General features: G+C 45.6%; 2 protein-coding genes across 3 annotated transcripts; both read left to right on the top strand.

The window, feature by feature from the left end:
* The first annotated feature begins 6,410 nt into the window (after positions 1 to 6,410).
* Positions 6,411 to 8,132, top strand: LOC117229864 (uncharacterized protein CFAP97D2). Its single transcript, XM_033486728.2, has 2 exons — positions 6,411 to 6,889; positions 7,675 to 8,132. The coding sequence occupies exons 1-2, from the start codon at positions 6,815 to 6,817 to the stop codon at positions 7,897 to 7,899; spliced, it is 300 nt and encodes a 99-aa protein (XP_033342619.2). The 5' UTR covers positions 6,411 to 6,814; the 3' UTR covers positions 7,900 to 8,132.
* Positions 8,133 to 10,851: 2,719 nt separating this feature from the next.
* Positions 10,852 to 14,099, top strand: LOC117229974 (uncharacterized). 2 transcript variants are annotated; one of them, XM_033486961.2, is made up of 4 exons: positions 10,953 to 11,449; positions 12,122 to 12,200; positions 13,627 to 13,747; positions 13,816 to 14,099. In XM_033486961.2, exons 1-4 carry the CDS (start codon positions 11,102 to 11,104, stop codon positions 14,030 to 14,032), a joined length of 765 nt encoding a protein of 254 aa, XP_033342852.2. In that variant the 5' UTR covers positions 10,953 to 11,101; the 3' UTR covers positions 14,033 to 14,099. The 2 variants fall into 2 exon arrangements, with proteins under 2 accessions (XP_033342851.2, XP_033342852.2); XM_033486960.2 differs by lacking the exons at positions 13,627 to 13,747; positions 13,816 to 14,099 and adding an exon at positions 12,461 to 13,262 and having other exon boundaries at positions 10,852 to 11,449.

Here is a 14,099-nt window from a genome sequence, read left to right on the forward strand (position 1 = left end):
ATGTGCATATGTGGCGACATATTTTGTTGAATAACACCGAAGAGCGCAACTTTTCGCGAAAAAAAGAGTGCATGGTATCAAAATATACTGTCCGATGAATACGTCGGAATAGGAATCCCAGGATATTTTGAGCGGCTTTTATTGTTAAACCTTATCCGAAAGTTTAGGAAAATAAATCGGACTTAATTGTTTCATTTTCGGACAATTATTATAGTCCATAAAAGTATCATGACATTTCTGTAGATTAATTGCAATCATTTAACCCCCGACAATCATTTTCTATAAATATTACTTCGTGAAGCGGCCTTTTGTTTAGCAAACAATGTGAACAAGCTGCGTTGCAAAATGAACGTGCTATTTGATCCTCGTGGTACAATGAATGCTCCTAATTTTCCACCAGCACCATACCTGCCCACAAAAATGGGCAATTTGGGAAGAAAAGAAAGGATTATTGGAGCCACGTGGCACATCTTTATAGCTGCCTGTATTGCCAATAACCCTTTCTTATTCTAACAACCCTAGCACCGTCCAGGTCGTTCAATTAGCTGCTGTAAACATGAATTTCCAAAAAATATTTATGGCATTAGCGTCACCCACATTATCGTCACCCACGTTAGCGTTATGTCAAGGTTATGTCAAGATTATTATCTATGTTAACAATACTAGTTTTGTTCGGATTGTTCAATTAGCTGCTGTATACGTGAATTTGTACAAAATGTTTATAACATTAGCGTCACCCATGTTTGACCGACGCGGTACACCACGTGTCGAACAGTTTATGAGCTATATATTATAACCCAAAGTACAGTAAATTCCCTCCAATTAACCTTTAACTTGTAGACAAAAATGGACGATTTGGAATCATTATTATTAATCATTATTCGAGCCACGCGACCCATTTTTATAGTTGTCGACACTCGGCGGCTATAAAAACGAGACGCGAAGCTCGAATAATCGCATCTCCTTTTCCCAAAATTGTCCATTCATGTTCACAAGCTGAGGGACAATCGGAGAAAATTTACTGTACCATGCGTCGCGCATCGTACAGGCGTCTCTATGCTTCGATTTCCAGTATGGCGTTGTTTTTACGCCGAAAGCGCAGCACACGTGACACAAAGAGCATACTATCAGGTTTAATTCGAACCGTCGGCAGTTAAAAAATTCTTAACGAAACACTTCTTAAAATCGACCCGAAGCAACCCCTCGGAACTCGGCGATCCCTCTCCCAGAGACATCGATCCGGAATTATCGATCTCTCGACAACGTAATTGAATTTTCGTCGAGACCCGAATAAACCTGTCGCGATGTTCGAGCTTCCAGCTTTCTTTCGAGCCGTCGACAGTCCAAAAATTCCTACGCGACGCATTCGAAAATTGATTCGAGGTAACCCATCAATATCCGATCATTATTTCAAAAGCACGGAATTTGTCGATTTTCAACGTGAACTCGAACTTTCTTTCAACCCCTTGTCGCACTTTAGCATTACATAACTTTGCCGTACTTTTAACGAGTCTAACACGTAATAGAGATTTCCAGTTAGAACCTGTTAATCGTGAATATTATTCCGTTCTTTTTAGTCCGAATAAAATTCCGATTTCTTGTCGTCACGTACTTGAACGTTTACTTAAACGTTTAAACGACACGCAATGAATATATAAATGAATATAAATCTAAGAAATGATATAATTCTTAGAAATGATCACAATCGCGAAAAGCTTCTATTCATTGCAACCACGAAGAAAATCGCACGTCAAGGGATTAAGTAAACTGCGATATTCCAGCCGAAATTTTGTGTCCCGAGGAATTGAAAATTTCAACCGGAGAAGATTGCATTATCGTTTTCCATTGAAACATAAATGATCGCCTTATTTCCTTTCTTTCGATTTTGATTTCTTGTCGTCGCGTACTTAAACATTCAAGCAAACGTTTAAACGGCACGCAATGAATATAATAAATAAATAATACACAAATAATAATAAATCGTCCCTTATCTTCTCAGAAACGAGTACAATCGGAAAGCTTCTAATCGTTGCAGCCACGAAGGAAACAGCACGACGAGGGTTTAACACGTTCCGTGCCACGTGTACCATCGATGGTACACGCTTGCATGTTTACTTAGTGAACTGAACAAATTGTTTACAAGAAATTTAGAACCGAAGAATCAATTTCCACCGCAAGAATGGGCGTTGATAAGTTTTTGTTACGTTGTTATGTGTACGAGAATTAATAATTGCACGTAATACATCAAGTTTTAGTAGAATATCAAAGTGTGAAGATTCGAGTAAAAAAATCTCGGCACGGAACGTGTTAAGTAAACTGCGATATATATTCCAGCCAAAATCCTGTGTCCCGAAGAGTATTGAAAATTTCAACCTGGGAAAGATTGCCCAAAATTGCAAGAATATCGGCCGCTTTCGCTCTCGGAGAAATTAGTCCAATATTCGGTCATATTTCATTCAAAGGTGACCTTTTCTTGCGCATCGTTGTGCAAGCAAGTTCGACGGGCACAACGGATCGCAGGCAAAATTGGATCAATGTTTGCAGTGTTCCGGCCCATTTCCGTGACAATGCTGGCACACCGATCATTCTAAACAGTTCGGCCATTTCCCGAGGTCACGATATGGTGTAATAAACGTTTTCTATGGGTGGCCTCGGTTTGGCGAGAGGGTAGCTGGAGGCGAGGGTGCACAGGTAAGGAGATCCCCGCTCCGAATGTTCGGCCGCGTCGAACCGAGAGGAGCAGCAACATCTTCGGGACGTGGTTTACGGCGACGTTCGTGTTTTACGACCGACGTTCTTCACCGCCGGTGTTTATTGCCGCTACTTTTGCCCTGCATCCCCGATTAGACCCCGGCCGTCGCCTGGCAGGCCAGTCCCGAGAGTCCTTCGAGGGATCCTCGATTCTCTCGTCGTACAACCGTTGTTAATAAAATCCGAAATTACGGGCGACACAAAATTGTAAAACTTAGCCAATGGTCGATGACTTGGTCGGTGACTTTCACGCCACGTTCGAAGGACCTTACAACAACGGTTTTACGGCTATCCTAATTGTCGGTCGCCGGCGGTGCCGGTCTTTACGATGGAGACCACGAAGATTTTGATTATTTGGAGCAGGGCATGGGAGAACGCTTTTTTTCCGGGGAGCACAATTACGGTCGGGCACGGGAATTCGGTCGACGCCTAAAACGGAACACCTTTTCCCTTCCCGGCAATTGGCCGGAACGTTTTAAACTTTATTTGGATACCAAGCCAATTTATTGGGGAATTAGCGGAAGAAAACGGAAAAATTTGTAGAGATTAGTTGGGACGACGAAGGAAAATTGAGAATATTAAGTTGTCCCTTGGATTTCTGTGTCCGTAACGAAAAACTCATAAAACGTGTCTCGTAGTTCTTATTATTATAGTTATTGTATATAGTATATATAGTATATATACAGGGTGTCCCAGGATTTAATGTTCAAACTTTGTCAGTGTATTCTATGGCACAAAGTTAAAAAAAAATATTATGTAAACATAGGTCATATAGAGTTTTATTAATAAGTTATAACAAAAATTCAGAAATAGAAATAGTAATCGACTTGCTGTTACTGGGAGCATTGGCTCGAATAGATCAGCACATGCCGAGTGTTTATGTAAGCTGTGTGCGTATATACGAGTATATATAGTATATAGTATATATATACTACAATCTTAAACTTAGAAAAGTAAACTGCGATATTCCAGCCGAAATCTTGTGTCCCGAAGAATTGAAAGTTTCAACCTGGGAAAGATTGCAAGAATATCGGCCGTTTTCGCTCTACCAGAAATTAGTCAAATATTTAAAGAAAAGGTTATATTTCATTTAAAGGTAACCTTTTCTTGCGCATCGTTGTGTGCAAGAAAGTTCGACGGGTACAATGGATCGCAAGCAAAATTTGATAAATATTTGCAGTGTTCCGGCCCATTTCCGTGACAATGCTGGCGCACCGACAATTCTAAACAGGTCGGCCATTTTTGTATATTACTTTTTTTACCTTTTGTATATATAGTATATACTATCTATATACTGTACTATATATAGTAGTATAGTGGTAGTAGTAGTAGTAGTAGTAGTAGTATAGTAGTAATATAGTATAGTAGTAGTATATATATAGTAGTATACTATACATATATACTATATATATATCTACTACATATACTATATACTATATATATATCTACTACATATACTATATACTATATATATATATATATATATCTACTACATATACTATATACTATATACTATATACTATATACTATATACTATATACTATATACTATATACTATATACTATATATACTATATACAGCCTGCGAAATCGCTGCGAATAAACGATAATAAACGCGTGACAAATTATGTTCATTTATAATCCGGTTGAACGAATTATACGTCGGTCCAACGAAACGTCTCGACGAAATCGAAGCAAGAAGAGATAAATAAATTAATATAAACTCTTAATTTTCAAGAAATTAAAACGAGAACTTGAAAACAAAAACTGAGATACACCTTGTTATTTTTTACGATGCAACATCATCGACCGGAAATACGGTAAAATCGCGAGGTCTTCTTCGTTTCCCATTAAATCGATCGAGTGTTTCGCGAAGCTCGGCGGTTCGGGTCATTCGCCGTCGGAACGCGGCGTCGACGGAGGAGGGGGGAGAATCGTCGACGACGGGAATGCGTCGCCATGAATGCAAAGCACGGCGAAATGAATAATTTGACGCGTGCGTCCGACGCGGCGTCGCGACGGCCGCCGTGAAAAACCAGCGTCGACGGGACCGCCCGCCCCTGTTCGGCTCGGATTGGTCCAGCAGCCTCGCCAATCCCAGCCTCCGACGGGAAATCACGTCGATGGGGATCCCGGAGCTGGTGCACGCGCGTATTTCTTGCCCCGCTTCTTTATGGAAACCCCTCTCCCCGCTGCCCCCCCCCCCCACCGTATGCGCGGCCGACTGAAATTCGAACCAGAAACGCGTAAAACGACCGTGTAAATCTTCCATCGCCATGTGCTCGCATCCGACAATTTCTGTGTGACCTTTTGTTAATTAAAGGAATCTTTCTTTTTTTGTACATTTTTTCTTCCAAGCTTTCGAAATCATCGAGACGGTATTTGCTATCGTAGGAAATCTCTGTCTTGAAATTGTTGAGTTCAGTCTCGTTATTTTTTAGATTTGAACTGTGCCCGATCGACGCTCGTATTGTTGATTAATTATACAAATAAGTTGGAAGGTTCGAATAATCATATCTTCTCTTATTAATTGTTAACTTCTGTTTACAGGCTGAAGGAAAATTGGGGAGAATTTATTGTAGAATAATTTCTCCCTAATTCGCGCACAAAAATGGACAATTTGGGAAGATTATTCAACAACGATTGAACAACAATTTGTCGACAATTATAAAAATGAGTCGCGAAGCTCGAATGATCGTATCTCCTCGTTCCAAATTGTATATTTCAGTTTACAAGTTGAAGGAAAATTGGGGAGAATTTATTGTAGAATAATTTCTCCCTAATTCGCGCTCGGATCGCCCACAAAAATGGACAATTTGGGAAGATTATTCAACGACAATTAGTCGACAATTGTAAAAATGAGTCGCGAAGCTCGAATAATCGTATCTCCTCGTCCCAAATTGTGTCCATTTCAGTCTACAAGCTGAAGGACAATTGGGGAGAATATAGTGTTTAATAATTTCTCCCTAATTCGCATTCAGATCGCGCACAAAAATGGACAATTTGAGAAAATTATTCAACAACGATTCGATGACAATTAGTCGACAATTATAAAAATGAGTCGCGAGGCTCGAATGATCGTATCTCCTCGTCCCAAATTGTCCATTTCAGTTTACAAGCTGAAGGACAATTGGGGAGAATATAGTGTTTAATAATTTCTCCCTAATTCGCATTCAGATCGCGCACAAAAATGGACAATTTGAGAAAATTATTCAACAACGATTCGATGACAATTAGTCGACAATTATAAAAATGAGTCGCGAGGCTCGAATGATCGTATCTCCTCGTCCCAAATTGTCCATTTCAGTTTACAAGCTGAAGGACAATTGGGGAGAATATAGTGTTTAATAATTTCTCCCTAATTCGCATTCAGATCGCGCACAAAAATGGACAATTTAAGAAAATTATTCAACAACGATTCGACGACAATTAGTCGACAATTATAAAAATGAGTCGCGAAGCTCGAATGATCGTATCTCCTCGTTCCAAATTGTCCATTTCAGTTTACAAGCTGAATAAAAATTGGGGAGAATTTACTGTACAGTAATTTCTCCCTAATTCGCGCTCAGATCGCGCACAAAAATGGACAATTTGAAGAAGTCACGATTGTTCGAACCTTGCGGCTCGTTTTTTACAACTACCGATTGTCAACGATCACAAAAACGAGCCGAAATTGCCCATTTTTGTGTGCAATCCGAGCGTCAATCTGAGGCGAATCTTCTGTAATCGTCTTTGGTGTGCGCAGAGCGTGCGTCTTGATTCCCGAAGCTTCGTCTCGGAACGAACATTTCCAAAAAAAAACGCTGCATCGAAGCAGAAAAATCGGAAAAATCCGCTCGGTGTAATTGACATAACCGGGGGGGAGGAATAAAATCGGCATCGACCAGGACCGAGATTTTCGCGATCGCGCGCCCCGCGGCGGACGAAACGCGGCCGAAACGTGGCCGAAACGCGGCAAACAAGCAGCGGATCGATACGGTCGCTAAAGCGTTGCTAAAGAAACTAGGCGACGGTGTAGGGCAACGGAACTGCGAGCAGTCAGGGTCTCGTCGATCCTCGCGATCATGTCCTGCCAAAAGAGGAGTTCCTCCGCTCCGACTGATTGGGAGCGGAAAGCTTACAAACGGCACCGGCTGAAAGTGAGTAGAGAAACCGCGGGTGACCTTCGCGGACCTCGTGCCAAAAAGCTTCGCCGGAACTTTTCAGTAAACCGCCCCTAGTCTCGATTGCTTCGTCCATGTTGTTCCGGCCGGATCGCGGGTCAACGTACGGTCGACTTTCGGCATACGCGATTTCGCGGTTTCTTTGACAAAAACCGGCGAAACGGCAGAACAAAACGACGGTTGGCATGATCGACGTAGGGGTGGTGAAAATGTTGACCGCGGTCGACCGGTCGATTACGTTACTTTATTATTATTATTTACTATTATGTTATTTACTATTTATATTTATATTATTCGCTATTATATTATATTATTTACTTTACTTTATCTCGAATTTAAACTTTTTCCTCGGCTTTAAATTACCACTTTTCTATCGCTGAACTCTTTGGGGCACGGCAAGATTGAAAATGTTCCACCTTTTCTCAGATCCACCACAAAATATTGCAACAACGAATTGAGTTGAATTGTTATTATATCTTTTATGTTTTATATTATGTGATTCCTTTGTTAATAAAGATATTAACACAATTAAATTTTTATTCAATTAATCATGCGATTCCTTTGTTAATAAAGATATACCAATTTTCTATAATTCGAAACACAATCAAATTTCTGTGCGACATGAGTCTATTTTATTTTCTGAATTCTCGTGTCCCTATAATTTAAAAAAAAAAAAAGAAGAGAAAATAGGTCACCCGTGATCGAAGGTTTCTCCAGCCCAGATCTCGGAAATGAATGTAGAATGCGAAATTTTGTTTCAGGTGAAAAGTGCTACCTGCGCGATCGACGTGAATCCACCGGAAGGCAGGCCGCACGTGGTTCTGAACGCGAAGGGGTTGCAACTGGAGCGGGAGAAGCAGGATCGTATACTGCGCGAGAATTTCATCCTGTTGAAGAAGCTCCGCGACATCATGCACAGAAAACGTCCAACGGAGGAGAGCCAGAGATTGAAGTGGGACCAGACCAGATGCATCAGGACCCGTTGACCTACAGAATAGAACCCGTTCGATCGGCCAAGGGAGAAAATGTACCGAGGATACGGTGCGAATCAGCAGAAGGTAAAAAACGAAACAGCTACTCTGTAACAGATTGCTACGATTAATACGAGGATTTTTACAATTCTCCGTTTTATGATTGTAACGGATCGAATAATGAAAGAAATGTATGTGTTGCGATCACCGAATGACCACTTTTAAATACACGAAGCGATAAACAATAATTACTCGCTGTTTTATTTGTTAAGTTTACGTAATTATGGCAACCCGAGATGTGGGATCGACGCATGGAATCATCGCTACTTCTATAAGATGCGATGTAAACTGAGAATTAAAAATGGCGCTATTCGCGAAAATAATCTCGACCTAGTGGCAGAACGCTCAAACTACTAGCCAAAATCAACTGTTGGAAACGTTGTCTAACGGTTTCAACGTTTTGCCGCTACGGGAGTTAGTGAGCGAAGCTTCGGGATTTCGCCACAGGCGGCGCTGTTGTCGCTGGTGCAATTCATCCTCGTCGGTATCAATTGTCGACCAGTTTCATCGATTCGCCGTGTACTAATTGGCGGCGCTGTGCGGACAGTTTCACCGATTCGCCGTGTACTAATTGGCGCTGTACGGCACTTTATTCTTCTAGGAACTTTATTCTTTCTAGATCGTCTCTTGCCGGAGTAAGCATTTCCTCTTATGGGAAATAAGGCGATCATTTATGTTTCAATGGAAAACGATAATGCAATCTTTTCTGGTTGAAATTTTCAATTCTTCGGGATACAAAATTTCAGCTGGAATATCGCAGTTTACTTAATCCCTTGCCGTGCGATTTTCTTCATGGTTGCAATGAATAGAAGCTTTTCGCGATTGTGATCATTTCTAAGAATTATATCATTTCTTAGATTTATATTCATTTATATATTCATTGCGTGTCGTTTAAACGTTTACTTAAACGTTTAAGTACGCGACGACAAGAAATCAGAATCTTATTCGGACGAAAAAGAACGGAATAATATTCATGATTAACAGATTCTAACTGGAAATCCCTATTACGTGGTAGACTCGTTAAAGTACGGCAAGGTTATGTAATTAAAGTACGACAAGGGGTTGAAAGAAAGTTCGAGTTCACGTTGAAAATCGACAAATTCCGTCCTTTTGAAATAATGATCGGATATTGATGGGTTACCTCGAATCAATTTTCGAATGCGTCGCGTAGGAATTTTTGGACTGTCGACGGCTCGAAAGAAAGCTGGAAGCTCGAACATCGCGACAGGTTTATTCGGGTCTCGACGAAAATTCAATTACGTTGTCGAGAGATCGATAATTCCGGATCGATGTCTCTGGGAGAGGGATCGCCGAGTTCCGAGGGGTTGCTTCGGGTCGATTTTAAGAAGTGTTTCGTTAAGAATTTTTTAACTGCCGACGGTTCGAAGTAAACCTGATAGTATGCTCTTTGTGTCACGTGTGCTGCGCTTTCGACGTAAAAACAACGCCATACTGGAAATCGAAGAATAGAGACGTCTGTACGATGCGCGACGCATGGTACAGTAAATTCTCTCTGATTGTCCCTCAGCTTGTGAACATGAATGGACAATTTCGGAAAAGGAGATGCGATTATTCGAGCCTCGCGGCTCGTTTTTATAGCCGCCGAGTGTCGACAACTATAAAAATGGGCCGCGTGGCTCGAATAATAATTAATAATAATAATTCCAAATTGTCCATGTTTGTCTACAAGTTAAAGGACAACTGGAGGGAATTTACCGTACTTTAGCTTATAATATCTAGCTGATGAACTATTCAACACGTGGAGTACCGCGTCGGTCAAACATGGGTGACGCTAATGTTATAAACATTTTTTACAAATTCATGTATACAGCAGCTAATTGAACAATCCGAACAAAACTAGTATTGTTAACATAGAAAAGAATTAAACTATTTTTTTTCTAAGTGAATTTCATCCTTCTATTTTCGGTTTCATTAATTAAACGTCGTTGATATTCTCGCAGTTTTTCAGGTCGATATTCAACGCTCGACAAATTTACCATGATTTAAATAACGAGTTAAACGAATTACCCGTTGTAACTGGAACATTTACCCGCGTGGCGCAACACATGCAGCTAGCACAAAGTCCGAGGGACGAAAGCAGCGTGTATTCGAGAGTCAAGAAAGAGCGCAGAAGCAAAGGCAAATCCAGATCGCGTACGATCCAGGGATCGGACAGCGTTAAGATAAATTAGGATAAAAGCCTCGAGTCTTTTAACGGGCGTAAGCCTGGTCGAGTGGCTTTCAGGCGTCGATCGCTATCAAAGAGGGTCGCGGGACGATAGAGTGGAAAGCGAAAGTTCCGCGGGCGGGCCGGGGGGAGATTTTGAGCGTAAACCGCGGAAAGGTAAACTTTCGACGGACTGCATAGTAAACATCGTCCGGAGTGCCGATACCCGGTGGCCTATCGCTATCTCCATTCGTCGCGATCGATTCGACGCGACGTCCGGCAACGCGCGGAAACAGCAGGCGAGGAAGAAAGCTCGTAACTCCCAAAGGACCACGGCCGAAGCGATCAAAAAGATCTCGGAGCGTTCCCTCGTTTCGAGACACCGACGAATACAACAATGCAATTGCTATCCCGACGCTCGGAGTCGCGCGCGCGCGATCGAACGGTCGATTCGTCGACGCGTGCTCGCGCCTCGTAAAGCGTTAACGCGTCGCGGATAATCGAATTGGATGTTTACGGGCGATTCGTAGGCGCGATTTAGTGTGTCGCGCTTTTACGCATCGCGACGCGCTCACGCGTGGCCACGCACTTATGTGCGTTCCACGGCCTCCAGGATTTATTTTCTGCATCGGATGCGAGCAAGATCGATCGCACGGGCGCCGGGCCGCGCGCTCCCTTCGCCCGATTCGCGTCGCCGCTCCCGTTAGAACGACTTTTAACGAGCAACCCCTTTCCCATTTTCCGGACGCCTTTTCGCGCCCCGCACGAAGAGCCGGCGGTCTTGAAAAATCGCCCGACGAAACGAACGATTCGGGGCGAGATTTTTTCGACCAGTTCTCGACGAAGCTTTCTCGAGCATCTGCCGGCAGGGAAACTGCGATCGACCGGCCGGCGATCGCCGCCGAGGGAGAACTACTCTCAATTAGGTGTGCCGGTTGTTTGTAAGATAACGCGGCGAGATAGGGCGTCGCAAAAGCACCCACCCCGTCGATGCGGGCCGATCGTTTAATGGGTTTCGGTGGCGTCGCCTTTTACATTTCGTCCTTCGTCCCGCGTCCTGCGTGCCCACGGGTTCGAGTTAGCCGGTATCGCGTCGGGGCGCGTGCGTCCACGCGCCTCTTCACCCCTTCGCCACCGTGCCGCCTCTATATATTCGTTGGAAAGAGACTAGAAGGACTTGTAGACGGAACGCGATTCTTCGCACGCGAACACCCGACACATATCCGACGCTGCTCGTACTCGACCTTAGGACGCGCGATGACGACACTGGGTAACTGCGCTCTGCCGATCTTCCTCTGGTCGATCGCGGCAGCCTGGGTAGCAGCCGGTCCCGTTCAGGTAAAATCCGCGCGGACAGCGAACGCGCGTCGGGAAACTTGTTTGTGAACCATTTGCGATCGGCGCGTTGTACCCTCAACAAACAGTCGAAGCATGTTTGCATTTCGGATCCGATTATTTTCCACTGCGTCCACCCGTTCGTCGCTTCCATTCCGCATCGCGTCCGCGTCTCCTCTCCGTCAGTTCCACCGTTGAAAGTAGCAGAGATCCGATCGCGACGCGTTAATTCGTTACCTGCCGATAATTAAATTGATATTAATCTAAGTATAGTCTATATTTTTGTCTAGATTAATTCGATAATCGTAATAAAAAGAACGTAGAAGCGACCAGAAAATAGTATAAAACATTTTAAAACGCGTCTTCCGTACCCTTCGGTAAGAATAACGTTCACTCGTCGCTCGGTTCGAGCCAGCGGTACGCAACTTGTTGCGCCACGACGTGTCCTCTCTCCGACCCCGAAATCGAAGGTCCTCCTACGCCGGGTAGCACAGCCCCGTCGGCTGAAGACTGTCCTCGTCGGCCGTATCCGCGCCGATCTCGACGAGTTATCGAACGCGTCGTTACGTTCCCATTTACCTTCCTGCCGGATCGCGTGCTGGCCGACGCGTGTCGTGCTCGCGTGCCGGCGGCAAGCTCGCGCGGGGACGAGCTTTTAACGATTGTTGGTTGCAGGCCGGGCAGAACGTGATGCAACGGAGCCAGTACGGGCCGACGGCGGCGGAGATTCTCGCCGCGTACCTCGAGGACCACGGTAAGTTTTCCGGTTTGTCGTTTGACCGTCGAACCGTGAAACCGTCTGTCGCGCCGCGCTTTGTGCTCCGTGTTTGTGCGCCGATCGTGCTTGTCCCCCTTGCTTCTCGACCGTCGTCGTCGTCCGTCGTTCCACGTGTCTCGTCGCATCGTCCCGTTGTCCGGCGGCCTCGCGCGGCGAGGGAGCTTCTCGTTTCGTCCAGGGTTGGGATCGAAGACCGATCGATCGATCGTCGCGGTTACGCTCTCCGATCGTTCCAGGTCCGACGGGGCAAACGGCGGCAAAAGGGGAGCCGCAATCGAGCCGGGATCGGGAATGGTTCGGTGCTCGCCGGCCCTCGAACCAGTCAGACCCGGCCACGGAGGTCGCGAGGTTCGATCGAAATCTAGATCAAATCGGTGGCGGTAATCTGCTTCGCTCCGTCGACGATCGGTTCTCGCGGAATCTGGATCAGATCGGTGGCGGGAACCTGGTGCGCTCCATGGACGATCGGTTCTCTCGAAATCTGGATCAGATCGGTGGCGGGAATCTGGTGCGCTCCACGGACGATCGGTACTCTCGAAATCTGGATCAGATCGGTGGCGGGAACCTGGTGCGCTCCATGGACGATCGGTTCTCTCGAAATCTGGATCAGATCGGTGGCGGGAATCTGGTGCGCTCCACGGACGATCGGTACTCTCGAAACCTGGATCAGATCGGAGGCGGGAACCTGGTGCGCTCCGCGGACGATCGGTACTTGCGAAATCTGGATCAGATCGGCGGTGGGAACCTGGTGCGCAGTTTGAGCGGCCCCCGTGACGACTTCCGACGAAACCTGGATCAGATCGGTGGTGGAAATCTGGTGCGAAACTTGGCACGCGCCGTCCACCAGCTGCAGTCCCGCGCAGCGGAGAACGACTCGCGTGACGCGATCGACGCACCAACCGGGCAATAAGAGACGGCAGGTTTAGTTTCGTCCCGTTCTTCGCTCGGTTGAAGAACGTCCGCGAGCATAGCCGACGATAGGATCGTCTTTGTATCGAATTCCTCGCATTAGACAATAAAAATCGTACGTACGAACGATCCCGACTGAACTGAAACATCCTTCTCCCGTGTCGCATCGAGCTCTCGATACATTATCGAACGATTCGGTGTCGAATTGCTTAAAGCGTGCTCGGAAAACTGGTGTCCAGCCTCGTTGCTTGAAAGGACCTCCGTCAAAAGAGCCCGTCTTTTGAAAGAGGACTCTCGAAACACGGTCACAGTCGCCTGCTACTGCGTCGGACCCGCGATATAGATGTCAAACGGACAGCTACCATAACTGCGCTACCATAACCGTATTATTTTTCGAATATTACTACGGTCTCTCGTTAAGCTTTGCGAGCGACTCGCTTCGCTCGCTCGTTCGGCAGCTCTGCGACTCGAGTTCATTTCGATTTCGTTCAAGATACGCTGGACGACAGCGACCCGACCGACATAGTCGGCGCTCGTGGTCGTCTGGACCGTCTCCGTGACTTGGCGGCGTACGGGAGGACGTCGGACCTAGCCCGCGGACTTTCCTTGCCCAGGTAAGCGAGACGCGCCGACGGTCGAGCGAATTCTCACGGGAATTCCGGCGTGGCCGGCTTGTTTTCAGCGGATGGATCGATCCCAGCTCGCTCGTCCGACGGATCTATCTGTCGCCGGCCGAACGGTTCGCCAAACGGAACATCGACGAGATCGACAGGACACCGTTCGACGACTTCTTCAAGAGAACCACGGACAATCGTAGGAGGGATCGCGTCGGTTGGACCGGCCTCGGACGATCGGATCGTTATCCGGTGTTCCGCGGATCGAACCCTCTCGACCGCTGATCCTACGGCGTCGTAATCTCTGTAGCAGCGACACGTCTGTCGCGAAAATAGACCAATTGGCAGACAA

This window comes from Megalopta genalis, chromosome 2 (assembly GCF_051020955.1).
Source record: "Megalopta genalis isolate 19385.01 chromosome 2, iyMegGena1_principal, whole genome shotgun sequence".
Taxonomy (NCBI): Eukaryota; Metazoa; Arthropoda; class Insecta; order Hymenoptera; family Halictidae; genus Megalopta; species Megalopta genalis.

What these genes read in the sequence shown, in the direction of transcription:
- LOC117229864 (XM_033486728.2), top strand. Translation starts at nt 6,815, where the DNA reads ATGTCCTGCCAAAAGAGGAGTTCCTCCGCTCCGACTGATTGGGAGCGG. An exon ending in ACAAACGGCACCGGCTGAAA is followed by an intron (nt 6,890 to 7,674) that starts GTGAGTAGAGAA and finishes ATTTTGTTTCAG; the next exon opens with GTGAAAAGTGCTACCTGCGC.
- LOC117229974 (XM_033486960.2), top strand. Translation starts at nt 11,102, where the DNA reads ATGCGGGCCGATCGTTTAATGGGTTTCGGTGGCGTCGCCTTTTACATT. An exon ending in TAGCAGCCGGTCCCGTTCAG is followed by an intron (nt 11,450 to 12,121) that starts GTAAAATCCGCG and finishes TGTTGGTTGCAG; the next exon opens with GCCGGGCAGAACGTGATGCA. An exon ending in CGCGTACCTCGAGGACCACG is followed by an intron (nt 12,201 to 12,460) that starts GTAAGTTTTCCG and finishes CGATCGTTCCAG; the next exon opens with GTCCGACGGGGCAAACGGCG.